We start from the raw sequence: 13,857 nt of genomic DNA on the forward strand, positions 1-13,857 counted from the left end.
CTCATATTATATAATGTGCACAAGTTATACATAACAACCCAAAGTATTTTGTTTCAAAAGCCCTCCAAGTAACATAAGCTTTCTGGAAGAGTAATGCCTGATAATGTAAGTGGATAAAATGTAAATTATATTTATGAAACCAGAAGGGTACTTTACAGACACTGCTTCATTTCTGCACTTTAGAAATTAAATCCCTACTCTTAACTTTAGATAGATATTTTAAGTTCAATTTAAGACAGATATTTATCCTCTACATCACCAGGTTTCACCATATTCAAAGCACTTTTTTTTTTTTTTTGGCGGCGGCCGGCGCGAGGAGCGCCCCTGCCGGCCAGGGCCGGAGCCGCCGCCCCTTCAAAGCACTTTTTTAAAAAAATCTTTCTTTTATGATTTGGCATCTTTGAAAATTCTCTTTAAATGCTAATCAGCATTTAATTGTGTACAGTTGATATTGTCTCATAAACATCAAAAAACAAGGTTACTACTGAAAATTTCCAAATCAGTGACTTTCCTGGTGGTCCAGAGGTTAAGACTCCATGCTTCCACTTCAAGGGGCATGGGTTTGATCCCCGGTTGGGGAACTAAGATTCCATACACCATGGCCAAAAAAGGAAAAAAAGAAATTCCAAATCAAACCAACAAATTGACTCAGGCTGAAGTTGGTTTATCATTTTGAGACTTTGAAAAAGACTGTATGCTATTATATTTTAAAAATATTACCTACTCACTAGTTAACTGATAAAAGATAGAAAAAAATTAAATAGCAATTAAGTAATGTACATTCATAGTTAAATATTTCAAAAAATCTGGTTAATAATTGTCATGATTTTCTTTCCTCTATCCACATCAGGGGTAGCACAGAGTGCTGGTTAAGACTCGGGTGTGGATTTCAGTTGCAGTTCTGCCACTTCAAACCGTGTGACTTACTGCTTAAACTCTGAGTTACCTCAAATTACTTAACCTCTGAGATTCAGTTTCCTTACATGTAAAATTATTTTTATAGTATGTGTATATGTTCATAAAATGGATTGTTATGAATATTAAATGAGATATGCATTTAAAGTCCTTTGTCTCTGACCTGAATCATAAGAAATACTAAATAAATAACATTAAATTTAGCTATAACCATCCCATATATTCACCTTCCAAAACAACAACAACAAACACATTATCACATATCATTAGCCACTAGAAACAAAAATCTAAAGTTCTACTAAACAAGACAACATGTCCTCAGAGAAGCAGGTACCCATATGTCAACCATAAATACTCCTTATGGGGCTGATTGCATCTCTGTCCCTGGAGCAGAGAGTTGGAAAGCAATAAAACAAGAACCATAGAAAATAAAAAAATCAGACACATGACATACACTTAGGGACTTTAAAAAAATACATTGTTTCACATTGTCCTTCTGATCCTCAACGCAGAAATACCCTGCCGACGGCCTGCACTCCTGTCACGGCACACTACAACACCACACTTCCTTATGGGGGTGAACTGTCGAACACCCCTCAGCTCAGATGCAAAGGAGAGGTCTACTCTCCACTTGGGGGCCATCCAGGTGTCCAGTCCAAGGAGCATCCCAATCTCAGCCTGACCAGGGAAGCCCCCCAACATTCACAACTCTGGGGACTATTACCTAACTGGCTGACGATTATGTGACAGCTCAGGAAAACCGTCATCCTCCGTTTATTTGTATAATACCCTACGAGAAACAAATAACAAACTGCCTTGACTCACCCGGAAGTAGTCGCTGCAGGCTGCTAGGACGGCCTTGTGAGCATGGAATTTCTGCTCCTCGGCAATCAGGGTGACATCGCAGAGGATGCCGTCACTTCTCTGCTGATTCAGGGCTGCCAGGACGCTATCATTGTGCGATTCCGACTGGCAGAGCCTCTGGCCTGTCAACATTTCTTGAACACTGCAGGCAGAGGGAGCAAGTTATTGTTCTTCCTCTCAGCAGCCTGGCCACCCCCACACACACTCCCTCATGGCAACTCAGGGAATGCGGATTCCAGCGCCTCTGACAGGGTGGCCGCCCCAGCCCCCCGTCTCTTGCTCCACCAGCCTCTTGCTTTCTTTGTCTCTAATTCTCCCTTTTCCTCACCCCCACAGCAATTCTTCCCTCCCTCCCATCCCTCTCTTTCAGAATGTGTGTTTGTTGTGTGTCCACCCGTGGCTGTGTATCGGCCCAAATCTGCAGGCCTGTAAACCTCTCTTCCAGGCCTCTGCCTCCTCAGCGTGTGGACATCTGCGCACACATCTCTGGATGTGTGTGTACACACACGTGTGACTCCGTCCACTCTGGGACCCCCTTCCTAGTCTCGGATTCCTTTCCTAGCTTTGTACCACCTGTGTGAGGTGGGCACAAGCTCAGAACCGGATCTCTGGCATGCACTGAGCCAGCGCTGAGTCCAGGGACCTACGTGACTCACCAGAGACACAGAAGTCACCGTGTCTCCTCACAAGACACAATGCTCCACTAATAAGTAAGACGAAACCGTGCAAGTGTTGGGTAGGGTAAAAAAATGGGCTGCCTGTGACCACTTCATGTAAAAGGCCATTAATTAAGCTGTAGCAGCTTATTATTAAACTTGGGAAATTATGCATCACTAAGAGTACATCAAAAGAAATGCCATTGTAAGGAAAAACTTTAAGGCTAAAAGTAAACTGCATCTGTATTATTAGCCTGCAGTATCTATGTGTGGTCACTGTACTAGACTCACGAATGACGATGCCATCTATTTTCTGCTCTATTTTGCGCAACTGCTAAACTTGCTCATTGTGAAACCTTCCTCTTCACTCCCAACCCTACCCTAAAATATTCATTGCACGTCCTTTAAAAACTCCTGGGTGAAACCCCACATCTTCCTCAAAGAGTGTGGAAGTAATGCTAATAAACACCAAATGCAAACTGAATGTGTAGATAGTTAAAAACAATTCCAACTTAGATACATGAAAATTTCCATGGCACTCTAGGAATCTCAGAATCGGCACTGGACTAAGAGGAGATGAGAACAAGAACGAATAAGCTCTGTTTCTGGCCTGTGGACTCTTACTGAAGTCGAGTAAAGACGCCATAGGAATGGGTGAGATTTGTCTCTCCCAATCTGACAACTCCTGTATCCAGTTCCTTCCTCTGAATGTGAAAGAGCCGCTCAGGGGGACCAAGGCATCACCACCAGTCTCGTCCACATGGCTGGTTTATCTGGGCTGTGGTGCCAGCTGGCTGATAAATTACAGTTCAGCATAAATCACTATCTTCAAGGAAACCAAACGCTTCCCATAAAACGCCAGAGTGCAGCCAATAAGCTTTATTGGACATTTTTGACTGGGGAGCCTCAGAAATGTCAGAACTACTGAAAGAAAAAAAAATTTGACAGGAGGTGGTGATATAGTAAGTTCTCGTGGGAAGGTGGGAGGATTATTTTCAGCTGAAATACAGCAGTGAGTTTTGAAATGGTTACTGTCATCAAATATTCATCTAGCATCTCTAGCTATAGGCAGACTTTTAAAGTCAGTAATTGAAAATCATGCTCGGAAGCATAAATAACTCTTATACATACTGCCATGCAAAGGCTAGAATGGAGTTAATTAGCATGGCTCAAAGAAATGAAGGAACAGAGTAGAAATAGAAGTATTATATCAGCTAAATAAGCTTTAAGACAGTCTTTGAAAAAATCTTTCCTAAAAGGATGACATTTTTATACACTTCACAAGCACAAAGCCCTTACTATGTTCCATGAATTATTCTTAGTGATTTACATTATTAACTCATTTAATCTTCATAACAACACTATGAGGCAGGTAATAATATCTCTTTCACAGAGATGCTCTTGATGGCCCAAGAGCAGGCATTTTGAGAATCTATTACCATGAATATAATAATGCCATTTGTCCTCCTGCTTAAAAATTAAAAAAAAAAAACTGAAACAAAGGCAAAAAATGATCTAGGATCTCAAAAATCTATGCTAGAGGGGGAAAAAATCACAAAGTCCATATTAATTATATATTTAGACCATGCATAATCTCGAAATCAAAGTATCTTTGAAAAATAATACACATTAGCATAATAACATGAGATAGTGATAAGAAAAGTCAGAAATCATGCTTCAAAAACATTTATCTTTGCAATGATTAAGTCTGGAGAGAGAAAATAGATTTTAATTATGATAATCTTAGAACATTTATGTGAAACTCTCATAACTTTTCTCCCTTTTAGAATACTTTAAATGCCAAATAAATGTATTTTGAAATTTCATTTGTAGTGGAACAGGAGAATATATTAAAATAACTGTCTTATAACGTTTCCTTACTCATTTTCCAAATATAGAGCCACAATTCACATCCGTATTATTAAGACTGAATCAGTGTTTGCATTCCAGATATCTATTGACAGAGAATAAATCTTGCCAGGGAAAGAGCAGCTGTAAACTGAAATTTGGCAAAGAATAAAGGGCTCAGCTCTGAAACAATCGGGATGCTGCACAATTTCACAGGATCATTTCGGCTGGGCTTGAAATATTCAAGCTTAAAGAAAACAGCACGCTAAATATTTAAGGCAACACTTGGCACAAGATACCAAATGTTTTGGAACCAATATGTTAGGAATCCTTAAAAGCAGAAACAAATACTCCAACATTTGGCAAGAAATAAAGGCCTATTAATCAACAAGTCATTGTATTATGTTCTGCAAGGAAATTCCCACTCAACTCTCAAGATGTAAATCTGCAAAAGACCTCAACTCTTTAAGTGTGAAAGCGCAAGCAGCCACAGATCACAGCTGCAAGCCCACCGGTCCACAGGGTAAAGCCGATAATCCTAAACCAGGGAGGCGGAGACTCGAAGACTACTGCGCACCATCTCTGAACGAGGGTGGGGAGACACATCCCACAGATGGCTTCCTCGGCATCAAACGTCTGCAAATTAGCAAACTACCAACTGAGAGCAGTGCCCGGCCAGTCCTTGGGAAACAAGGAAGGAAAAACATATTCCTAAAACTTCCTAAAATACTAAGCAAACAAACATAAGACAGGAGCCACATTTTCCGAGGGTACACAGGTTTGAAGGTCATCCTAAAATTGGGAAAGGTCTTCCATGGAAGCAATGGTGCCACCTTGAAATTCACAAGTGAGTGCAGAGGGTGACCTGTGACCTGGCTTCAGCAAGGCAACCCCAATCCCCTTTCCTCTGGGGAACTCCTTAAACCTGCACTGTCTAATATAATAGCCACTAGCTACATGTGGCTACTGAGTAAAACGTGGGCAGTCCAAACTGAGATGGGCTCTAAGTGGAAAATGTACACTGGATGTCAAAGACATAGAATTAAATAAAAGAATGCAAAAATATCTCAATATTTTTATACTGATTACATGTCAAAATGATAATATCTAGGGTATATTGGGTTAAAAAAATATATTGTTAAAATTCATTTTACTGGTTTCCTTTCACTTAAAAAAAAGTGTCTGCTTGAAAAGATTAAATGATATATATACTTCATGCTATGGTTTTACGGGACAGTCTACAAGTTCCCTGGGGATATGTTCCTCATTTCTTTCCACATGGACTGTATAAGGGTTTCAGATACCCCATCAGGCTGCTGATGAGTCTGGCTGTTCTTGATTCTCACAGGGCCCAGCCCCTCTCAGGTACAACACAGGAAGCCCCAGACTCCCTGAGCAAGAAATTGCTTTTTAGTGATGCCAGGGAGCAACCATCTGATTGGTCAAATGTAGCATCCAGTTAACAGGGAGATAAATAAATGAGATCTCAAGGAACAGAACTATTCATGACTTTAAATCTTTAACTTTCATTCTGAAATTGATGATAAAAACTAAAAAATCAAATGCAGAGCATGAAGTTCATAACACGGTTCAGCTCACTCACAGGGAAGCACTGCCTTATCACAAACCACTACTTCAAGCTCAGAGTGAACGTTTCTGATTACAGAAATCTCTCAGAGTCTCATTTTTATAGCACAAATTTTGACTGAGGTCACTCAGTTTATAATATATAAATTCCAGAATGGTTATCTGGTTTTTAAATATCTGAAATTCAAATTTAAAAATTCAAGTCAGTTTCCAGATAAATGTTTACTTAGTATTTAGATATACAAGATATATGCAAGTAGTCTTCAAGTAAGGTTACCAATAAGGTGCTGCATACTTGTATATTAAACATAGTCAAGTACTGTAGAGATCCTCATTTCCTTAATAGATGACACCAAAAAGAAAAGGACTGGACCAAAAAACCTACTAGAACTAGGATAATGCATGATTATCTCAGTTCAGTCTACTGATAAACTGTGCCCTAATCACTTCCATTCTACAGTCAAAATATTTTAATACAAATTAAATATATTAATATTAAAAGAACCCTATTTATTTAAGTGGTGCTTAGTTGCTTAGTCATGTCGAACTCTTTGAGACCCCATTGACTGTAACCTGCCAGGCTCTTCTGTCCATGGGATTTCCCAGAATCCCATGAATACTGGAGTGGGCTGCCATTTCCTTCTCCAGGGTATCTTCCTGACTCAAGGATAGAACCCACGTCTCTACGTATCTTGCATTGGCAGGCAGATTCTTTACCACTAGTATCACCTGGGAAGTGGACAGGCTGTTAAAAAAAAAAAAAAAAAACCACCAAGGAACTTAAATTTATTTTTAATAACACTTTACAATTTGTAAATACTTCTCAATTAATGCTAGCAATAGTAAGGGTCAAAATAATAAGCAAAGAAGATACAATATGCTTAGTCAATGACCAAAAAATAATGAAGATGACACAGAAAGGAATGTATTTATAAATGGATAACCTTGTTTCATTCCTTCCTTCCTTCCTTTATTCACTCAAAAATTCACTATCCTGGGCCAGGCATTGTACCAGGTTCTGGAGGTAAGATGATGAACACTTTATCTGCATAGCAGCCTTCACAGAACCCTCAGTTTTGTGAGGTAGTTAAACTTTAATCAAATAAGCTAGCCTCTCTGATGAAGTCTTGCTGGAGCTGCAGGCTGAAGGATGCAAACAAGTTACCATGGCAAAGGGGGAGAGCAGAGTTTTACAGGCAGAGGAACAGCAAGTGCTCTGAGCCCGTGGCAGGAGGGGGCAAGGCCCTGACACCAAGTCTACAGAACACGCGCGGCTGGAACCCTGAGGACAGGCACAGGCCTAGAGCAGGATCTGAAGCTCAGAAAGAGGTCTTGGCTAGAGGTGCAAAACTCATCAGGATGGAGAGAACGACAGAAGCACAGCTGTGTCTCCAGAACACGGCTGAGAGACTAGCAACAGTCAAAAGCTGCTGGGAAGACAAGAAAGACAGGATTCAAAAGACAGAAGCAGGGCTGGGCTCAGCTGTGAGAAATGCCTCCTTTCTGAGCAGCAGGAGGGAAGGAATAAATGAAGCAGAAACATGCATTAAAACCTAAGGCATTTTATTTTTTTGCTTGCTGAATCTTAACATTCAGCGGAGCCAACCTCCCCTGGACAGTGTCGGCAGGAGAACACAGATACTTGGGATCATCTGGGTTGGGATTTTGTCAGACAAATGCAGAGAGCAAGAGAAATTAAGGATTTAAAAGAGGGACAGATTCTAAACTGGTTAAGAAGGGAAATAGGAGAGAAGGAAAATGTTGATGGATTTGGTGGAGTGGCCCGGCCACTAAATGAGACACTGCAATGAGGTCAAAGTAGCACCATGGTGAGGGTAGGTAAAAAAGGAAGCTAGAAGGAGAGAAGGCCCTGGTAGGAACAAAATGGTTTCAGAAACTGAGCATCTTCTGGGGACGCAAGATCCATGGCGTGACCACGGGAGAAGGTGGCTCAGAGACGGAGAAGGTCACACGCAGGTAGAAGATCCAAGGCCACGAAGTCAGGCAGATCCTCCCTGTGAATACGGAGGGCACCGGGAGGCAGGAAAGGGTTGGTGGTGAAGAGGAGACTGTCAGCCCAATGCCAAATGCACAGTGGATGAGAGCAAGTCACCCTGCTGGCGTGGGGAGGGGGAGAGGCTGGAAGAGCTGAAGAGCACCACCTTCAGAAGAGCCCGTCTTTGTTGTCGTTTTCCCAGACAACCAATATGAGGAGTAAAGACAGAGATGCAAAACTATGCCCCAGGTTGACAACAAGCTCTTTACACCCATCCCTAAAGTCCATGAGAATTGAGAAAACAAGGCCACCACTCGAGAGAGCGGCCAAGCAAGTGGTGCCCCAGACAAAGACAGGGCCCAGTGAAGGCAGGAGGTGCTCAGAGCTTCCAAGGGTGAGGGAGATGACACAGCGGAGCACATACCAGACCCCGGTGCGCCAGTCCCACAGGGCACAGGGAAAGGGAGAAAGCGGGGGAAGGAAGGTCTGTGCCGCAGCAGGGAGGGAAAGGCCATCGCGGAGATGACGGTGCTAGGGAGGACAGATGGCAGCGGGCTCAGAGTTTTCAGAGATGGCAAATTTAAAGTAAAAAATAATTTAGAGAAGAATCCACATGGATCGTGGTAGCCAGAAACAAAGCACTTTGCTTAGTGGTGGCAGACCGATACCATGGTCTCCTTCCATGTGCTATATTGGCTGGATGCCAGATCTAGAGCAGGGCTTCTCAACCCCAGTGAAACTGACATTCTGACATTTTTTGCTATGGGCATTATCCTGCGCACTGTAAGATGTTTAGAAGGATCCCTGGCCTCTACTCACTAGATGCCAATAGTACCTCCAAGCCTGGTGCCAACCAAAAACGACGTCAGAGAGAAGACCTAAATAGATACTTCTCCAAAGAACACATACAGATGGCCAAGAGGCACATGAAAAGATGTTCACTACTGCTAAATTATCAGAGAAATGCAAATCAAAACTACAATGAGACATCACCTCACACTAGCCAGAATGACTGTCATAAAAAAATCCACAAACAAAAAGTACTGGAGAGGGTGTGGAGAAAAGGGAACCCTTCTAAATTGTTGGTGTGAATCTAAACTGGTACAGAACACTATAGCGCACAGTATGGAAGGTTCCTTAAAAAAGTAAAAACAGAGCTACCATATGCCCCTGCAATCCCACTCCTGGGCATGTATCTGGAAAAAAACATCATCAGAAAGGATACATGCACCCCAATGCTCACTGCAGCACAGATTACAACAGCCAAAACACGGAAGCAACCTAAACCTCCATCGACAGAGGAATGGATAAAGAAGGAAGGAAAAACATATTCCTAAAACTTCCTAAAATACTAAGCAAACAAACATAAGACAGGAGCCACATTTTCCGAGGGTACACAGGTTTGAAGGTCATCCTGAAATTGGGAAAGGTCTTCCATGGAAGCAATGGTGCCACCTTGAAATTCACAAGTGAGTGCAGAGGGTGACCTGTGACCTGGCCTCAGCAAGGCAACCCCAATCCCCTTTCCTCTGGGGAACTCCTTAAACCTGCACTGTCCAATACAATAGCCACTAGCTACATGTGGCTACTGAGTAAAACGTGGCCAGTCCAAACTGAGATGGGCTCTAAGTGGAAAATGTACACTGGATGTCAAAGACACAGTATGAAATAGAAGAAAGCAAAAACATCTCATTAATATTTTTATACTGATTACATGTCAAATGATTGCTTTAAAAGGGACAACAGTCATGTATATGTGATTTTCTGATTATTTATTACATAATATATCTTTATGGATGTATACCGTTAGTTTGAGGGAGGTTAGCATCCTAAATAAAGAAAAGATTAAAAGGATAAAAAAGATAAAAAGTACTATTTGAAATACTTAACCATTAAACATATCTAAGTTTGGGCAGCAATTACATCTTAGTGGTTAGCCCTTGTGCTACCAAACTAAATTCACACACACTAACAGACTGGTTTGCTTTAATTCTTCCAATACTTAAGTGCCTTCCCTATGCTGGGTCCTAGACGTTGCAATAGGAGGATTTCAAGTCACACAAGGCTCACTACCCCAGCACCCACCTGAGGAAGCGTTCAGACGGCATTCTCCAGCTGGGTTCCTCAGGGTCTTAGCCTTAGAAGGTCGCAGAGGAGTCGGCAAGCATTCCAGCTAAATGAAAAGACAAGAAAGAAAAGCACAATGACTTAAATGCAAGAAAAAGAAAAAAACAAACATACTCTGGGCCTTCATGATGCTAATACTTTAGAATCTTGAAGAGTTTTATAGACAAGATACAACAATCTGACTGAATGCTCTTTCAATAGGCAATGTTTCAGAATGCCTGTAAGTTTTAAAGTTTTTCACCTTATTAGAATTTCAGGGACTAAAAATTAAAATTTGAGAACCAAAAATAGCTAAAGAGTTACATTAAAAATTAAAACATCCTATGGCCAGAGGGAAAAATAAAGATTTGAAAAAACATTGTTACGATTTATGCCAGAGAACATTTTACCTATGTTCTCTTCTAGGAGTTTTACGGTGTCATGTCTTATATTTAGGGGCTTCCCTGTGGCTCAAACGGTAAATAATCTGCCTACAATGCAGGAGACCCAGGTTCAATCCCTGGGTCGGGAAGACCCCCTGAAGAAGGAAAAGGCAACCCACTCCAGTAGTCTTGCCTGGAGAATCCCATGGGCACAGTCTTTAACCCATTCTGAGTTTCTTTTTGTTTATGGTGTGAGGGAGTGTTTTAATTTCATTGATATACATGTAGCAGTCCAGCTTTCCAAACAACACTCACTACACAAATAGAAGCAAAAACAAACATATGGGACCTAATCAAACAATCTTTTGCACAGCAAAGGAAACCATAACCAAAATGAAAAGACAACCTTCGGACTAAGAGAAAATATTAATATTTTCAAACAATGTGACAAGGGCTTAATTTCCAAAATATATGAACAGTTCATACAGTTCAATATCAAAAAGGCAAACCACCAATCCAAAATGGGCAGAAACTGCCAGTTATTCAAAGAAGATACACAGATGGCCACCAGAGACATGAGACATGGTCAACACTGCTAATTATTAGAGTGATGCAAACCAAAACTACAGTGAGGTACCTGGCTGACGACTCACACCTGTCAGAGGGGCCGTCATCAAAAGGCCTACAGATAATATACGCTGGAGAGGGTGTGGAGAAAAGAGAACACTTCTATACCATTGGTGGGAATGTAAACTGGTGCAGCCACTATGCAAAACCATACAGCGATTCCTTAAACTTACTAAAACTCTAATTCAAAAAGATACATGTACCCCAATGTTCATAGCAGCACTACTTGTAACAGCTAAGACATGAAAGCAACCTAAGGGTCCATCAACAGATGAATGGACAAATAAGATGTAGTATATATATATATGTGTGTGTGTATGTATATAAAGAATATTACTCAGCCGTAAAAAAGAAAAAAAACATTTTGTCATTTGCAGCATCATGGATGGACTTTGAGATCACCATACTAAATAAAGTCAGAGAAAGACAAATATTCCATGATATCACTTATAAGTAGAATCTAAAAAAATAATATGAATGAATCTGTTTACAAAATAGAAGCAGGTTCACACAGACACAGAAAACAAGCTTATGATTACCAAAGTGGAAGTAGGGATAAATTTGGTATGGAATTAACAGATATACACAACTATATACAAAATAGATAAACAATGATTTACAATTTAGAACAAGGAATTATATTCAGTATCTTATAATACTTATAAAGGAAAAGAGTCAGAAAAAATATAAAATACATATATTTATATATATATAAACACTGAATCCATGATTATGTTTTACAACTCTCATTAGAGGCTCTAGCTCCCATTTTCTAATACACCCAAGTATCAAAATTAACTCCAGTTTGAGTCATCTTAAACAGGCTCTCTTCTAAGTTTCATTTTGAAAAGCAAAAACAGTGTAAAAACACATGAAAGAAATATATAAAGCTGCGCCTATTTCTGCTAATTTTATAAAATAGAGACCTATGATTTCCAACCTAAAATACAGTATTTGTTACACTGTACCCAAACCTTCAAACTGTCCTAATTCACACACATATATCATAATTTGCTGAGGATTCACTTCACTGTTGTCGAACACCAGGTTGTTTCAAACATGTCATACATTCATACTTATTTCTTGCTTTTTTAATTACTGAAAATAGGATACCTACACTTTTCATTTATTTCTAAGTTTTGACCAATCTAAAAATGAGCATCATTTTCAATTAATTCACTACAACTGAGCAATAAAGAGGATCAGAATAATTCATAACACATTGTTTAACTAGCTTAGAGACTTTCCTAGCAACCTATCACTGCTACATATTCCTTTCACAAACTAGGTTATAAACTCCAGGTTCTTATTGCCTAACACAAAAAATACAGAGATGGACACTTTAAGATGGCATAAGAATATTTATTATTATTATTACAGATGTGAAAAAACCTTAATCTTTCTGAACTTCTAATATTTTTAAATGCTCCCAATAACTAGGTGAATATAAAACAATAATCCTAAAAGTTACAATAATCCAAAATTAAAGGACACACTTTATTGATATTTTCAGACATTCCAAATATAGCAATTGAAAATCTCAAGATAACTTCCTTTATTGTTTGGAGACCAACTCACTAAATTAGTTCTCTTCAGAAATTCTTTAATTACAATCTGTTCCATTCTACAGTGTTTAGTGAAATGAACACCATTTTAAAGGCTGGGAGTTAAAATGAGTTAAAGGATGAATCAATCCCTGAAAATTACTGTTATTTATTATTCACTAATATTTCTTATACTTTACTACATATATTTTATAGTATCATTAGATTATGTATTGCATATGATAATTTATCTTTAATTCTGATTATTTCATAAATTGCTATATTTTTAATACCAGTAAATTAGTATATTTTAATACCAGTACACCATCACATGGTGTGCAATAAATGATATTAGATATCCCTTTAGTTTGAAAGGTAAACACTCAAGGGTACCCCACTGGTACACTTTCCTGCATGGAACCTCATTCCCGAAGGTAACAAGGATGCTTGCCCTTTCAGAGGGTGAAAACATCTAAGCTCTCCCTCCAAACAAAAAAGATGTGGAGATGGCTTAATTCTAACAGGAAAGGTCCAATGTGTGATTAGAGCACAGTTTACAGCTGAATAGAAATTGAGGCCAAAAGAACACAACCATCCCATTCTTACAAAACCCTACAACTCTTTTAATCTATAAAAGACAATCATTCAGGCTTTATTCTTGAGATCATAATGTTAAAGCCTATTAAATATCTGCTATTTTGTTTTAACTTACAATTATAAATAAATAAACCTACTCAGTTAAGTTCAGCTGCTCAGTCGTGTCCAACTCTGCAACCCCATGGACTGCAGCACGCCAGGCTTCCCTGTCCATCACTAACTCCTGGAGCTTAATCAAACTCATGTCTATTGAGTCAATGATGCCATCCAACCATCTCATCTTCTGTCATCCCCTTTTCCTCCAGCCTTCAATCTTTCCCAGCATCAGGGAAAGACCATCCCCGAAAAAAAGAAATGCAAAAAAGCAAAATGGTTGTGTAGCTGAGAAAAGAGAAGCTAAAGGCAAAGGAGAAAAGGAAAGATACACCCATTTGAATGCAGAGTTCCAAAGAAGAGCACAGAGAGATAAGAAAGCCTTCCTCAGTGATCAATGCAAAGAAATAGAGGAAAACAATAAAATGGGAAAGACTAGAGATCTCTTCAAGAAAATTAGAGATACCAAGGGAACACTTCATGCAAAGATGAGCACAGAAGCAGAAGATATTAAGGAGAAGTGGCAAGAATACACAGAACTATACAAAAAGAGAAGGCAATGGCAACCCACTCCAGTGTTCTTGCCTGGAGAATCCCAGGGACGGACGAGCCTGGTGGGCTGCCGTCTATGGGGTCGCACA

At 39.7% G+C, this 13,857-nt stretch overlaps 1 protein-coding gene across 7 annotated transcripts in view; it reads right to left on the reverse strand.

Moving 5' to 3' along the window:
- The window catches only part of KLHL32 (kelch like family member 32), a 205,483-nt gene that overhangs the window by 160,471 nt on the left and 31,155 nt on the right, over positions 1-13,857 (reverse strand). For all 7 annotated transcript variants that reach the window (XM_043890030.1, XM_043890027.1, XM_043890029.1 and 4 more), the window contains exons 2-3: positions 9,952-10,039; positions 1,741-1,921 (exon numbers count right to left, since the gene is read on the reverse strand). In XM_043890030.1, the coding sequence (XP_043745965.1) occupies positions 1,741-1,921; positions 9,952-9,974 (204 nt within the window). In that variant the 5' untranslated portion in view covers positions 9,975-10,039. The remainder of the gene's footprint in view (positions 1-1,740; positions 1,922-9,951; positions 10,040-13,857) is intronic.

This window comes from Cervus elaphus, chromosome 28 (assembly GCF_910594005.1).
Source record: "Cervus elaphus chromosome 28, mCerEla1.1, whole genome shotgun sequence".
Classification (NCBI taxonomy): domain Eukaryota; kingdom Metazoa; phylum Chordata; class Mammalia; order Artiodactyla; family Cervidae; genus Cervus; species Cervus elaphus.